Source organism: Elephas maximus, chromosome 1 (genome assembly GCF_024166365.1).
Source record: "Elephas maximus indicus isolate mEleMax1 chromosome 1, mEleMax1 primary haplotype, whole genome shotgun sequence".
Lineage (NCBI taxonomy): Eukaryota > Metazoa > Chordata > Mammalia > Proboscidea > Elephantidae > Elephas > Elephas maximus.
Window position 1 is genome coordinate 215,132,666 of NC_064819.1, and position 16,293 is coordinate 215,148,958.

Sequence of the window (16,293 nt, forward strand, 5' to 3'; positions counted from 1 at the left end):
TGTATTTGTAGATTGCTTTGGGTAGGATCAACATTTTCACAATGTTGAGCCCATCTATCCATGAGGATGGTATGCTTTTCCATTTATGTAGGTCTTGTTTGTTTTCTTGCAGTAGTGTTTTGTAGTTTTCTTTTTATAGGTCTTTTATGTAACAATTTTAATTTTTTAAAGTAGATATGGATTTTTAACTGTACATAGTTATTAGTTTGTTGTAAAGTCAAAGACAGTTTTTATCAAACACATATACAAACCATATCCTTCTCTTAAAAATTTGATTGTCAGTTGATATATATTGTCAGTATTTTTCCTGCCATCTATAATGATTTAAGATTGGCTGATGGAGTTTCAATTGGCATGTTGATTGTAAGATAAGTAGAGATCTGGAATTTGTTAGTTAATTCATAACACTATTAAATCCCTTTAAAGTTTTCCATATATTTTGATTGTATTTATGTATAAAATCACAACAAAATGACTGATAAGTTTGCAAAGTTTGATAGCTTATTTCTGTCTTTTAAACTATGATTATTAGGATTTGCAAATATAAATAATCCCAGTGTGAAATGTTTCATTACCTTTACAGAATATGATTGAAGCTTTTCATATGACCTATAAAAATGCCACCTTAAACATTTGTGAAGATTTCTTTTTCCTCCCATTAGTGAATTATTTAGCATTCCTCACACTTTGGCTAACAGGGTATTATTTAAGAAAATGCTTCCAGGTTTGATTAGCAATAATTATTATACCTCAATGTTATTTTAAATTAGTCTTATGCAATGTAAATTTTTGCTCATCTGAGATTCTATTCTTTTTATTTCTATACTGGATTTTGTTACTGTATGAAAATATATTTGCAGAATATCAAAGACCAACTGGACAAACTTGGAGAGCAGATTGCAGTCATTCATGAGAAGCAACCAGACGTTATCCTTGAAGCTTCTGGACCTGAAGCTATTCAGATTGGGGATACGCTTACTCAGTTGAATGCAAAATGGGACAGAGTTAATAGAATGTACAGTGATCGTAAAGGGTACGTGTAAAAAAAATACGTGTAAATTAAAATAATATTTAATTTTTTGAAAAACCACTTAAAGTTCGTGGGCTTTGAAAAAGGTCATGTGTAGACTTATGAGAACATGTTTCACACCCTTGTAGTTTGCCCTATTTAATCAATTGTGAAAGGAGCGCTGGTGGCGCAATGGTTAAGCGCTTGCCTGCTAACCCAAAGGTTGGTGATTCAAACCCACTGAGCTTCTTTCTTGGAGGGGGACTAGGCAGTCTGCTCCCGTAAAGATCACAGCCTCGAAAACACTCTCGGGCAGTTCCTCTCTGTCACATGGGGTTGCTGTGAGTTGGGGTTGACTCAGTAGCACCTGACAACAATAACAATCGATCGTGAGGGGTATTGTTCCCTAGAGAAAGAGGAGTTTAGATATAGATGACCATTTACAGCATAATCGCTTGAAAACATTGAAGCACCTTGAGTTTTTCGTATCTAAATAGCATCAGTTTCGTTTGAAAAAATTAAAAAGAATTTTCATTAATGTTTAATTTCTCCACACTTTTGATGATTAATGTTGGTGGAGAACAGACCAAACTACAGATAATTGGAATCTATAAATAACCCCAAACTCTTTTTTTATAATCTTCTGTTTCACAGAATGATTTTGAGACTTCTTACTAGGTTTTGACCATGGCTATCAATAGGTGGAAATTAAAACTGGTAATTTTTCACCAGGAGCTATGTAAAATGTTGTATTCACATTTTATTTGTAGAAAAACAAATAAAATGTGAATACAACATTGCAGAGGGTCATAGATAAGAGTGTAATGCTTTTGAGGAAATGAAAATAGTCTATTAGAATTAGAGCTCATGGTAAAGAGATGAGACCAGAAAGATCTAAATGGACCATATTATGAAGTATCTCCGTGTGTCATATCAAGCAGTTAGTATTTTCTTCTGAGAACAATGGGGAGCCATTGCAATATTTTTAGCAAAGGAATGACAGCTTGTTCGTTGTTGACTGGATTGGTTGAGGTTAAGACTAAAGGAAACCAGTTTGTGGTTGTCACATGATGGTAGTTTGACTAGGGAAATTGCTACAGAAGTGGAGACCAAGGGGAAAATTCGAGAACTACCTGGATAGTTGAATCAAGAAGATATGGTGATAATGGGATGTTGGAGGAAGGAAGGGAGAAGAGTAAAGAATGACACCCAAGTCTTTGTCTCATGGACCTAGGTAAATTGTTGTTGTTGTTAGATGCTGTTGAGTCAATTCCGACTTATTGTGACCCTGTGCGACAGAGTAGAACTGCCCCATAGAGTTTTCTAGGTTATAATCTTTATGGGAATTGATTGCTAGGTCTTTCTTCCTTGAAGCCACTGGGTGGGTTCGAAATCACCAGTCTATTGGATAGCAGCCAAGTGCTTAACCTTTGCACCACCAGGACTCCATCCTAGGTTAGGTAATGATGCTATTCCCAGATAGAGGGCAGATAGGTGGTAGCGTGAGTGTCTAGGGGAGGATAGCAAGCTCAGTTAGAGTATTAGTGCCAACTTTTCCATTGGTAGCCAAGCACTTAACCAGTTGTACCACCCAGGGACTCCAGAGTTGGAAAACTTACTTTATTCTAGTTCAAATCTAAACCAAGGATGGGAAAGTTTAACAGACTTCCTAAAGTGGTCATGCAGTGGCTAGAGTCATTGGAGCCCCTTGACTCTCTGGAAGTCTGTTGTCCGTCCTGATTCTCTCCTGCCTCCCACACAGCCTGGCTGGATCAGAGAGGAGGCCATGGCTTTGCAAACCCTTCCTGAGCATGAATCTCCTTTTCTACAACTCTTTTCAATTTAATCCATAGCTGAGGTGCTTAGATTTTTTTTTTGAAATTTAATGTACTGTTACTCTTATTGATCTTTTCTGAGTTTAATGTTACTTTCAAAGCCTTTGCATCTTTAGAGCAGCCTTTCTGGCAGCATTTTGTATTGACAATTGTAGAATCTCAAGTTAGAAGTTGTGATTTTTATATAGTGTTATTGAGTATTTTTATAAGTGGTAACGCAGATGGTCTTAGTATCTTCTCGTAGTGTTTTGCTTGAAGTGCTCTTATTTTTGTCATGCTCCATAGAGTTTCGCTTTCCTAAGGGCAATTAAGAAGTATTTACTAAATTTTAAAAATGACTTTCATGGAAGAAGATAATATAAACATTATTTAGGGGTTAGTGATTATCAGCGATCATTTTTTGGTGATTTTTAACATTTTTATTATAAAAAGTAAAAAATTTATTATTATTTAAAATTTCAAAGAACTCTTCTAAACCCCTCTCAGCTCCATTACTCTAAAGCAAAAAAGTAGAAGAAGTTAGACTCCTAATCCAACAAAGCATTTCCTTTTATATTTATGTGTTCCGAATATGACATACCCTGGAGTTTTACTTTCTATCATTTCTAAGAGAGTCATGTTTAAACAGAATCTCAGTAGCCCCTTGGCTCATTGCCCCGTAGTGAGCCTCTCAGGGCCCTTGCCAGGACTTCTATGCTGTGCTGCGTTCAGGTAAGTAAGTGGAACACTAAGGATTACTTGTTGCCCAGAGGCCATGGAGTGCAAGGAAATTGCGAAGGGTTTTGACCTTTTAGGGTTGGTTTTAGCTGGGATCTGAGTGTTCTGGTGGAAACCCTGGTGACATAGGAGTTAAAAGCCACAGCTGCTAACCAAAAGGTTGGCAGTTTAAATCTGCCAGGCACTCCTTGGAAGCCATATGGGGCAGTTCTGCTCTGTCCTTTAGGGTCACTACGAGTTGGAATTGACTTGATGGCAACGGGTTTTTTATTTTTTAAGTGTTCTGGGATATTTTTCCTGAGTAAAGAGAGTAATTAATCATATTTTATATTTCATGGTATTTGAAATGTTAAGGGTATAAAGCTGGGTGGGTTAACGTGCCTGCAGCTAGTTAATCTTGATTTTCCAAGCCAGAAGGCAAAGTTTGCTTGGCCTCAGTGTAGTCTCTCCAGTTAAAAAGCTGCCTTAGCGTGTGTGTGCTCACACATGTGCGCGCTTGCACCTGTGTGCACGTGTGCACATACACATGTGCATGAGAGAGAGAGAGGTACCCAGAGAGATAGAAAAAGAGAGAAAAATATTGAGAGAGGGGCAATGGTAGCGTGGGGAGCAGGTTACTTTGCTGTTGGTGTGATGCACGTTTCTCTGAGAGGATTTGTTAACTGTAACTTGCTACGAAAATTGGTCTTGTAGAACAATGAGCTATGAATTAAGTTGTTCTTGGGCTTTCAGTTTAAATGGTAGTTGAATTCCCTTTTTAGAAAAATTGCTTCTCGGCAGTCCTGGAAAAGTTGGGAAATCTTTTTTATTTTGTTTGTCCTCCTATAGTTATTCTGACAGGGCTGTGGAAGAGTGGAGACAGTTCCACAGTGACCTAAATGACCTCACACAGTGGATAACTGAAGTCGAGCAGTTGCTGGTTGACACCTGTGCTCCAGATGGCAGCCTGGATTTAGAGAAAGCCAGGAGACATCAGCAGGTGAGTGCTTTGCCACAGGATGGGCTCTCTGTTAAGGAGGTTGCATATATATTTAGCAGGTGGCTTTTAAGACAGATTTTCCGAAGTAGGGACCAAATACGATGATTTTTCAGGAGTATAGACAATTTGTAATTTCCGTTCCAGTTTCAAATTTTTAATCAGGGTTTTTACAAAGAAATTTCAGTAAAAAGGTACTCTTCAGTGGCTAATGTGAAAAACAATTTTATTTTTAAAATTTTATACTCAAAATAAGATTTGAAAAAAATTTTGTACCCAAATCTATCTCAAGGGCAGATCTTTAAAATAGATGTTTACTTTGCCTTTGTTTTCTGTCTGCAAACACTGAAGTATCTCATTTTTCTTTGTTTCATTGATAATTACCATAAAAGTAAATTATTCTTGAGCGGTAGCAGGGCAGCTGCTCATGTAAGTCTAATTCCATCTCAGGAAAATATGACACAAGAGCTAGCTCAGTTCTGGTAACAATAGGTCTTTAAAACTGATAGTAGAGAGTAAACAAAATTTCAATTTTACCACTGATAAAATATTTCCTTATTAAATCTTTCAGATATATTTTATTAGAGAATGCTTTTATTTTTGTCATTAACATGTTAATGCATTTTTCTTAATTTTGGAATTACACATAAGTGTTTAGATCCGACCTTTAAAATAACTCCTTTAACCTGTTGATTTAAAAATTGTCAGAGCAGTGAAGCAATGTCTCAATAGAATGTGTGCTGAGGCTTACTTAATATATGCTAGGACTTAAGAGTCTGTGGGGTATAAATTTTTTTTTAAAGAGATGCTTACAAGCTCACGTTTGAAAGATCAGCAATTCACTTTAATCAAACATGATTGATGCGTATGCTTCAATGTAAACAGCTGTTATTATTTTTTAATTTTTCAGTTGTCCTTTTTCACTGTATTTTACCTAATGGCATTCATGAGAGTGGGTTACATTTCAAAATAAATTTCATTTAGTGTTTTCTTTGAAATGTAACTGTATTGTTTTAAAATGTCTTTTAAAGCACGAAGGTAAAATAATATCCTTCCAAACTTCCTGTCTCTAACACTTAAGTCGATGCCACAATTCCTGGGTGAATTCATTGTATCAGAGCAGTTTAATGTAATAGTGGAATTAATCGTGGGTTATACTCTGTTACAGGAACTCGAAGAGGGCGTCAGCAGCCACCAGCCCAGTTTTGCAGCCCTGAACAGAACTGGGGACGGCATTGTACAGAAACTTTCCCCCACAAATGGAAGCTTCTTGAAAGACAAGCTGGCCGGTCTAAACCAACGCTGGAGTGTCGTGGCTGCAGAAGTGAAGGCTAGGCAGCCAAGGTGATTTAGCCATGATAACTTGAGGGCGTGGGGTGAAGCTATTTGGGGAAGAATCTTTTAAGGTACAGTTAGGTGAGTTCAGAGTTCGTTTATGGTCTGATGTTGTTGATAGGTGCCCTCAAGTCTGTTCTGACTCATAGTGACCCTGTGTACAACAGAGCGAGACATTGCCGGATCTTGCACCATCCTCACAATTGTTGTTATGCTTGAGCCCATTGTTGCAGCCACCGCGTCAGTCTGTCTCCTTGAGGGTCTTCGTCTTTTTCTCTGACCTTCTTCTTTACCAAGCATGATGTACTCCTCCAGGGACTGGTCCCTCCTGATAACATGTCCAAAGTATGTGAGATATAGTCTTGCCATCCTTTCTTCTAAGGAACAATCTGGCTGTACTTCCAAGAGAGATTTGTCTGTTCTTTTGGCAGTCCATGGTATGTATGTTCAATATTCTTCACCAACACCATAACTGAAAGGCATCGATTCTTCTTATTCATTGTCCCACTTATGCGTGCATATGAGGCAATTGAAAACACCATGCCTTGGGTCAAGCACACCTTAGCCTTCAAGGTGTCTTCTTTGCTTTTTAACACTTTAAAGAGGTCTTACATTACGATAGGAGTTTTACTGACATTTAAGACCTCCACTGTCCGTGTTCCTTCCCTTACTGAGTTTTTAAGCAGTCCTTAAGTCTCACTTTTCTACCCAGATACCACACATATAAAACACACCATATAGGAGTCTTTGGGTGGTGCAGATGGTTACGTGCTTGACTACTAGCTAAAAGGTTGGTTGTTCGAATATACCCAGAGGCACTTTGGAAGACAGGCCTGCCAGTCTGCTTCTGAAAGGCCATAGCCTTGAAAACCCTGTGGAGCAGCTCTACTCTGTACACATGGGGTCGCCGTGAGTCTCAAAATTGACTTGATGCAACTAAAAACAACAGTAAAACACACTTTTATTCCTGTTTATTATGATAATGCTGATTATATGGAGGCAGCTTGAAGTTGTTCAAAGTGTGTTACTGGGCTTCAAGTGTGAAGGTATGGGTTCAGGTTCTAGGACCCACCGGCTCATCTCCTGCCTGAGCTTCTGAGTCTTTATCAGCGATCTCTCTCCCTAGGCTCCTCTCAGTGTCCCATATGTTCTATGCGTATATGACAGTGCTTTGTGAATAATAACAGTCCTCATCTATGCAATATAATAAATATAATGTATTATTTCTTTTTAATATTAGATGATGTTACACTGCCCCAGATTTTATTAGCATGTCTTCTGGCTGCAAACCAGTTTCATCACTAGTGAATACGATACTCAATGTTATCCGTATTATTTTATATAGTACTTTAAAATTATTTGAAATTATTTTCTGAGAGAGTCAAGATTTAATGGACGATTTCTACTTTGCCTAATACATTCCGTATCATTAAGGACCTTTTTTTTTTTTTTTAATTAATGGTAGTGTCTTAGTCATCTAGTGCTGCTGTAACAGAAATACCACAAGTGGACGGCTATAACAAAGAGAAGTTTATTTCCTCACAAGAAAGTAAGCTAAAAGTTCAAAATCAGGGCGTCTGCTCCAGGGCAAGGCCTTTTTTCTCTGTTGGCCTTCTCATCAGCCTTCCCCTGGAGTAGGAGCTTCTCCACGCAAGGACCCCCGGTCCAAAGGACGTTTTCTGCTCCTAGTACTGCTTTCTTGGTGGTATGAGGTCCACCTTTCCTGCTTGCTTCCCTTTCCTTTTTATCTCTTGAGAGAGAAAAGGTGTGGCAGGCTGCGCCCCAGGGGAACTCCCTTTGCATTGGATCAGGGATGTGACCTGAGCAAGGGTGTCACAATCCCACCCTATTCCCTTTTAACCACAGGCAGACATTATGATTTATAACACATAGGAAATCACAAAATGGAGGACAACCATACAATACTGGGAATCATGGCCTAACTAGGTTGACACATATTTTGGGGGGACACAGTTCAATCCAAGACAGGTAGTTTTGGGTTAAGAAGCTCAAGAAAAATTTTTTCCCCTTAATTTTAACTCTGTAAATGATGTATTATTTTAATGATAAACTATTATTTTGTTACAGGCCATTGTAATACTTTATCAAGTCCAGTATTATAATGTGATATGAAATATTCAAGTATGATGTGGTCTTTGGCTGCTTTTTACAGACTAATATCATCGGTTATTTTGAGTGGAGTCCCTGGGTGGTACAAATGGTTAACGGGCTAGGCTGCTAACCGAAAGGTTGGAGGTTTGAGTCCACCCAGGGGCACCTTGGGAGAAAAGCCTGGCAATCTATTTCCAAAAAAATCATCCATTGAAAACTCCACGAAGCACAGTTCTACTTGGCCACTCATGGGATTGCCATGAGTCAGAATCAAGTCGATAGCAACTGGTTTATTGGCTATTATTTTGTATGTTTTGGCTGCAAGACTAATTGGTCAAGAGATTGCCATGTAGCAGAGAAATGGTATTTGGCACCTCACGTACATTGCCTAAACCCTGGTGGCGTAGTGGGTAAGTGCTATGGTGGCTAACCAAAAGGTCGGCAGTTCAAATCCACCAGATGCTCTTTGGAAACTCTATGGGGCAATTCTACCCTGTTCTCCAGGGTCGCTATGAGTTGGAATCTACTCAGTGGCAATGGGTTTGTTTTTTTTTATACATTGCATCATTTAATCCTCACTGATAATAGTTAGGAAACCCTGGTGGCATCGTGGTTAAGAGCTATAGCTGCTAACCAAAAGGTTGGCAGTTTAAATCCACCAGGAGCTCTGTGGAAACTCTATGGGGGCAGGTCTACTCTGTCCTATAGGGTTGCTATGAGTTGGAATTGACTCAACGTCAGTGGGTTTGGTTTGTTTGTTTTTTTTGGTAATATCCTTTGTGGGGACTATTAGGCCCATTGTACAGCTTGGGACATTGAGACTCAGAAGAGAGAGGTTAAGTAACTTGTCTGAATTCTTGTCAGGAGTGATAGCAATATCTTATGCTCTCAAGCACTGTGCTGTACAAACTTGGCAAGACGACAGAGCTCTATGGTCACAATTTTCCCCTCTTGTGAATGAGAACGCGATATTTCATTAGAGGATTGTTGTGAGGATTAAATGAGACAATGTTTGTAAAATGTTTATGCCCTATTTCCTAGTAAACACTCAAGATATCTATTCCTATAATTGTAAGTTAGCCTAGAATTTATCCTGCCAGCATGTTGTTGCTGAATTTGGCCAACGATTGATGGATTTGATCAACTTTTATTGAGCCTCATGGTCAGCACTGGGGATACAAATAGGACTAAGAAGCTCAGAGACTAAGAAGAGGAAACATGTTTAAAGAAGAAATGAGGTAGTGGGATTAAGGAAAGCATCATGGGTAAGATGCAGTATTGTCACAGAGGCAGGTGTGAGAGGCATCAAAGAGAAGGGATACTTAGGTGAATTTTGAAGCGTTTATAGGAATTTCCCATAATTTCCTTCTGGGGCTTTCTGTAGAAGTAGAACAGGCAAAGGTGAGGAGGTATGAACTAGCATGGCCACGTAAGAAATCTGCAAAGATGTAGCTCGGGAGGAGGATTCAGGGAACAAGGGGTGGGATTCCAAACTGAGATCCTATGGGATGTTATACGGGCTGGTAATGAGTTTGCATGGAGAAACATCTAGCTTGGAAATGATCTATCTCCTAGGCCTTCTTAAGCAAAAAGATGTACCTACTGGCAGGGTATTAACGAGAAATGCATAAATTCCCCTGAAGATTTTCAAATGGATCTTCGTAAAGTGTGGTAATTATTGTTCCCAGAACCTCATTTTTTAGAAGTGAAAGGAAAAATGTATCTCTTTCTTAATATCTTGTGTTTTGATTAAAACAGTATTTGTTTTCACAGATTCATGTTACACTTCACTTCAGGTTTATAATTGATCTTAAATTGGGGCCACCTTGGAGCTTTACAAACTTTTATGTGTATGTACTGTTACCAGAGTCACTGAAAATTACCACATGGTTCAATTTGTTTCTGTATTGAGTGCCTGTACTTAAATATTTGCGCAGTTCAGCATCTTATGGTGTTATTCCTTAGTGAGCAGTTGCTATCTACTATTTGAATATGAATTCATAACATGTTTTTACTCTTAGGGATAACATTTAAGATGTAGATTATATTTAGCTAATGCACAGATGAGAATTTTTTGAGACTAAAATATGTTGAAGTTACTTGATAATGTCAGTTTCTTTCATAAATGTATTTTTAAACACTAAATTAGTCATGGTTATGAAACATTGGAAATTCAAATTCCTACACTTTTTTAGAAAGCAAAAGGTCTATAATAATTGAATGTTTGTTTTCTTATACATAGACTTATCAATTAGTACTATTGATTGATTTACATAAATTTAAAGCAGTGTTCTCTCCTGATGGATGCTTAATAATGAGAACTTATGATTTTGCAATGATTTTCATCAGTTATTAAAATAGATCTTCAAATGTTATAGAAAAAACCAAACCCAGTGCCGTTGAGTTGATTCCGAATCATAGCAACCCTATAAATATTATAGACTATCTACTAAATATATAAGTATTATTTAGCATTTTATTATGTATATTGTATCAGTATGTTAGGTGTTTTTGTGATGAAAGAGAGTCATAGCTGTAAAAAATATAAGTTCTTGTTAGAGTGACAAGATACAATTCATTAAAAAATTGCATTCTGTTTTTAAACAACTCTCTAACTAGCAGCAGCTATAAGTATTATTATATAAACACTTTGCATTTATTTAGCTCTTAATAGCTTCCCAAGCTCTCTGATAAAAATACATGCTTGTCTTTGTCATCTCAGTTCTAATCATATTCTAATCTACTGACAGATGGTTGATATTCTTATAAATGTTATTCTTATAAAATTTAAAGGATCTAATTAAGTCAGTTCTTTTTTTATATTCCTCTGACTTTCTGTTTTCATTACATTCCTTTAAATTTTTTGCTATTTTTTTTTTCTTGGATTGCTTTTTATAATTTGGTGCTATATTCAAATATAATACTTATTTTAATGAATTAACCAGATGTCCATTTTTTCTTGCTTTTCTAATACTTCTCAAGTTTTTCCAGTTCTTGGTACCTTGCTTTGTTCTTCATCTTCCTCTCTTATGAAAAAAGTAGAGTAAAAGTTGCCACCTAATGTGAATACTATGTCATATGATGAGGCCTTTCTATCTCAATAGAGCATTCAAAGAGAATTATGTGTTTTTCCTTATTATTTTAGATAAAGGCACTTTTAATTTTTTTAAAACTTCTATTATGTTGTACAGTAGTCTTACTTTAAAAAGACTTTGTATTAAAATTCTATATAATTTCTCATGCTGAGAAAAGATGACATTCTTTCATTTTAATGTTTTAAATTTAATTAAGGAAAATCATATATTATCAAGGAATCTTTGGTGTTACAGAATGTTTACATGACTATTCAAAAAAACCCAAACCTGTTGCTGTTGAGTCGGTTCTGACTCATAGTGACCCTATTGGACAGAGTAGAACTGCCCCATAGAGATTCCAGGGAGTACCTGGGAGATTCGAACTGCTAACCTTTTGGTTCGCAGCCATAGTTCTTAACCACTAAGCCCCTAGGGTTTCCACATGACTATTAGCATTCATTTAAAAATATGGATAACAATAATTATTCTCAATTATTACTTTGGGGAATATTTGCTCAAGATAGCCAAAGAAAGTATACGATGTTCTGCTTAATTGGGTAGAAATTCTCAATATTTTTGAAAAATGTTTTCCTGTAGGCTAAAAGGAGAAAGTAAGCGGGCGATGGAATATAGGAAAAGGCTAGATGAGATTATCTGCTGGGTAACAAAGGCCGAGAATGCCATACAAAAGAAATCAACCACCGAGCTGGAGGAAAACCTGCAAGAGCTGACAGTAAGTGATTGTCTCTGTGTTCGCCAGTGTCTTTTCCTTCATAAATATTTACTCTGAAGAGAAATTACTGCATGACTGGAGAAGAAACCGGAGAGAAAGTTTATACTTGGTGGTGAACTTGAAAGAGGAATATATTCTTCACGTGTAGTTTTAGAGAGCAGCTATAATTTGAGAGTTGCTGAGGTAAGGTGTCACTCATAAAAGTTATGAGTCATTGTGGTCTCAGTATTAGACCAAAGGTTTTGGGGGATATTCTAAACAGACTCTCTTGTTTTAGAATATAATAATGCTGTGAAGTATAGGTTTCCTCATTAGGTTTGGAGAATTTTTACTGATTGTTAGCTCTGAAATTGAATTTTACAAGAAAACTCTAAAGTGAAAACAGCAGCTTAGCTATAGGCTCAATCATGATTGTATTAATCAAATTTCCTTTGTTAGTCTGCAGCCAATAAAAATTGTTCATAGTTATATATTTATACAAAGTTTAAAAAATGATATATAGAATATATCCAAATATCCATACATTTTTATATCCATAAGTATTTATATTTTTTGTGTTAAGAATTTAAAATACTTGTTGCAGAAAAATATAATGTGCCTACTTTTTTATTTAAAAAAAAGTGAATTGTGTGTGTGCATACACGTATGCATGCCTAAAAGTAGGCCTGAGAGGCTACCCACTAATTTGATAAGCAATGTTGACTATAAGGAGTATAATTGAGGCAATTTGGCAAAGAAACTTTTATTTTTTGTGCATGTATGTTCAATGCTGTCAAGTAGGTTCCAACTCATAGTGACCATGTGTACAACAGAACGAAACACTAACCAGTCCTGCGCCATCCTCACTATTGTTGCTATGTTTCAGCCCATTCTTGCAGCCATAGTGTCAGTCCATCTTGTTGAGTGTCTTCCTCTTTTTCCCTGACCCTCTACCAAGCATGATGTCCTTCTCCAGGGACTGGTTCCTCCTGATAACATGTCCAAAGTATGTGAGACGTAGTCTCGCCATCCTTGCTTCTAAGGAACATTACGACTGTACTTCTTCCAAGACAGATTTGTTCATTTTTCTGGCAGTCCGTGATATGCTGAACATTCTTCAGCACCACCATAATTCAAAGGTATCAGTTCTTCTTCAGTCTTCCTTATTCATTGTCCACATGAGGTGACTGAAAATATCATGGCTTGGGTCAGGTGTACCTTAGTCCTCAAAGTCACATCTTTGCTTTTTAACACTTCAAAGAGGTCTTTTGCAGCAGATTTGCTCAATACAAATATTTTGTTTGATTTCATGACTGCTGCTTCCATGGGCGTTGATTGTGGATCCAAGTAAAATAAAATCTTTGACAACTTCAGTATTTTCTCCGTTTATCATGATGGGGCTTTTTATTCTAGTTGTGAGGATTTTTGTTTTCTTTATGTTGAGGTGTCATTCATACTGAAGGCTGTAGTCTTTGATCTTCATGAGTAAGTGCTTCAAGTTCTCTTTGGTTTTGGGAAGCAAGGGTGTGTCATCTGCATATCAGAGGTTGTTAATGAATCTTTCTCCAATCCTGATGCCACATTCTTCTTCATATACTCCAGCTTCTCAGATTATTTGCTCAGCATAAAGATTGAATAAGTATGGTGAAAGGATACAGTCCTGACACACGTCTTTCCTGATTTTAAGCTATGCAGTATCCCCACATTCTGTTGGAACAAATGTCTCTTGGTCTATGTATAGGGTCTGCATAAACAAAATTAAGGGTCCTGGAATTCTTGTTCTTTGAAATGTTACCCATAATCTGTTATGATGCACACAGAGAATGCCTCTGCATAGTCAGTCAAACACAGGTAAACATCTTTCTGGTATTCTCTGTGTTTGCCAAAATCTTTCTGACATTAGCAATGTTATTCATCATTCTATGACTTCTTTTGACTCTGACTTGAATTTCTGGCAGTTCCTGTTGATGTACTATTGCAGCTGTTTTAAATTATCTTCAGTAAAATTTTACTTGTATGTGACATTAATGATATGTTCCGTTGGATCGCCTTTCTTTAGGATGAGCACAAATAAGGATCTTTTCCAATCACTTGGGCAGGTAGCTGTCTTCCAAATTTCTTGGCACAGACAAGTGAGTGCCTCATCACTGCATCCTTTTGTTGAATCATCTCAATTGGTGTTCCATCAATTCCTGGAGCCTTGTTTATCACCAGTGTCTTTAGTGCAGCTTGGACTTCTTCTTTTAATACCATTGGCTCTTGATCATATGCTTCCTCCGAATATGGCTCAGTGTTGATCAGTTCTCTTTGGTACAGTGATTCTGTGTATTCCTTCCATCCTTTTTTGATGCTTCCTGTGTCGTTCAATATTTTGCTCATAAAGTCCTTCAAAATTGCAACTTGAGGTTTGAATTTTTTCTTCAGTTCTTGAGCTTGAGAGATGCCAAGTGTGTTCTTCCTTTTTGGTTTTCTAGCTCCAGGTCTTTGCACATTTCAGTATAATACTTTTCTTTGCCCTTTGCAGCAGCCCTTTGAAATCTTCTATTCAGCTCTTTGCTCCATCATTTCTTCCATGCACATTAGGTGCTCTGCATTCAAGAGCAAGTTTCAGAGTCTCTTCTGACATCCATTTTAGTCTTTTCTTTCTTTCCTCTCTTTTTCTTCTTTAATTTATTGTGCTTTAGGTGAAAGTTTACAAGTCAAGTCAGTCACTCATACAAAAAGTTACACACACCTTGCTATGCACTCCCAGCTGCTCTCCTCCTAATGAGACAGCACATTCCTACTCTTCACCCTGTATTCCCCGTGTCCATTCATCCAGCTCCTGTCCCCCTCTTCCTTCTCATCTTGCCACCAGACTGGAGTTGGCCACGTAGTCTCATGTGTTTATTTGAGCCAAAAAGCTCACTCTGTACCAGTACCGTTGTCTGTCTTATAGTCCAGTCCAATTCCTGTCTGAAGAGTAGGTTTCAGGAATGGTTCCAATCTTGACCTAACAAAGTGTCTGGGGACAGTGACCATCAGGGTCCCTCCAGTCTCAGTCGGACCATTAAGCCTGGTCTTTTAATGAGAATTTGAGATCTGGATCCTACTGTTCTGCTCCATCCAGGGATTCTCTGTTGTGTTCCATGTCAGGGCAATGACCGGTGGTAGCTGGGCACCATCTAGTTCTTCCGGTCTCAGGCTGATGGAGTCTCTGGTTTATGTGGCTCTTTCTGTCTCTTGGGCTCATCTTTACCATATGTCTTTGGTGTTCTTCATTCTTCTTTGCTCCAGGTAAGTTAAGACCAACTGATGCATCTTAGATGGCCACTTGCTAGTGTTTAAGACCACAAGCGCCTCTCACCAAAGTGGATGCAGAATGTTTCCTTAATACATTTTGTTATGCCAGTTGACCTAGATGTCCCCTGAAACCATGGTCCCCAGACCCCTGTCCCTGCTATTCTGTTCCTGTCCCTGCTACTCTGGCCTTCAAAGCATTTAGTTGTATTCAGGAAACTTCTTTGCTTTTGGTTTAGTCCAGTTGTGCTGACTTCCTCTTGTGTTTCTTTCCTCTCTTTTTAATGACCTTTTGCTTTCTTCATGTATGATGTACTTTATGTCATCCCACAACTCATCTGGTCATTAGTGTTCAGTGCATCATATCTGTTCTTAAGATGGTCTCTGTATTCAAATAGAATATATTCAAGGTCCTACTTTGGCTTGTTTTAATTTTCTTCAGCTTCAGCTTGAACTTGCGTATGAGCAACTGATGGACTGTTCCACAGTTCACCACTGGCCTTGCTCTGGCTGATGATACTGAGCTTCTACTTCATCTCTTTCCATAGATGTAGTCAATTTGATTCCTGTGTATTCCATACGGTAAGGTCCACGTGTGTAGTTACCATTTTTGTTGTTGAAAAAGGGTATTTGCAATGAGTAAGTCATTGATCTTGCAAAATTCTATCATGCTATCTCTGGAGTTGTTTCTGTCACCAAGGCTATGTTTTCCAACTACCAATCCTTCTTCTTTGTTTCCAACTTTCTCATTCCAATCATCAGTAATTATCGATGCATCCTGAGTGCGTAGTTGATTGATTTCAAACTGAAGACATTGGTAAAAATCTTCAATTTCTTCATCTTTGGCATTAGTGGTTGGTTCGTAAATTTGAATAATAGTCATATTAACTGGTCTTCCTTGTAGTGTATGAGTATTATTCTATCCCAGACAGCATTATACTTCAGAATAGATCTTGAAATGTTGTTTTCGACAGTGAATGTAACGCCATTCCTCTTTAGTTTGTCATTCCCTGCATAGTATAACACATGATTGTCTGGTTCAGAATGGTCAATACCAGTCCATTTCAGCTCACTAATGCCTAGGATATGGCTCTTTAGCTGTTCCATTTCACTTTTGATGATTTCCAATTTTCCTAGATTCATACTTTGTACATTCCATATTCTGATTGTTAATGGATGTTTACAGCTGTTTCTTCTCATTTTTAGTTGTGCTACCTTAGCAAATGAAGGTTTCAAAAGCTTTA

The 16,293-nt window shown here is 37.6% G+C and overlaps 1 protein-coding gene across 10 annotated transcripts in view; it reads left to right on the forward strand.

The window, feature by feature from the left end:
• Window positions 1–16,293, forward strand: part of UTRN (utrophin) — a 610,574-nt gene that overhangs the window by 263,744 nt on the left and 330,537 nt on the right. For all 10 annotated transcript variants that reach the window (XM_049902936.1, XM_049902887.1, XM_049902897.1 and 7 more), the window contains 4 exons: window positions 861–1,033; window positions 4,390–4,540; window positions 5,706–5,881; window positions 11,656–11,791. In XM_049902936.1, the coding sequence (XP_049758893.1) occupies window positions 861–1,033; window positions 4,390–4,540; window positions 5,706–5,881; window positions 11,656–11,791 (636 nt within the window). The remainder of the gene's footprint in view (window positions 1–860; window positions 1,034–4,389; window positions 4,541–5,705; window positions 5,882–11,655; window positions 11,792–16,293) is intronic.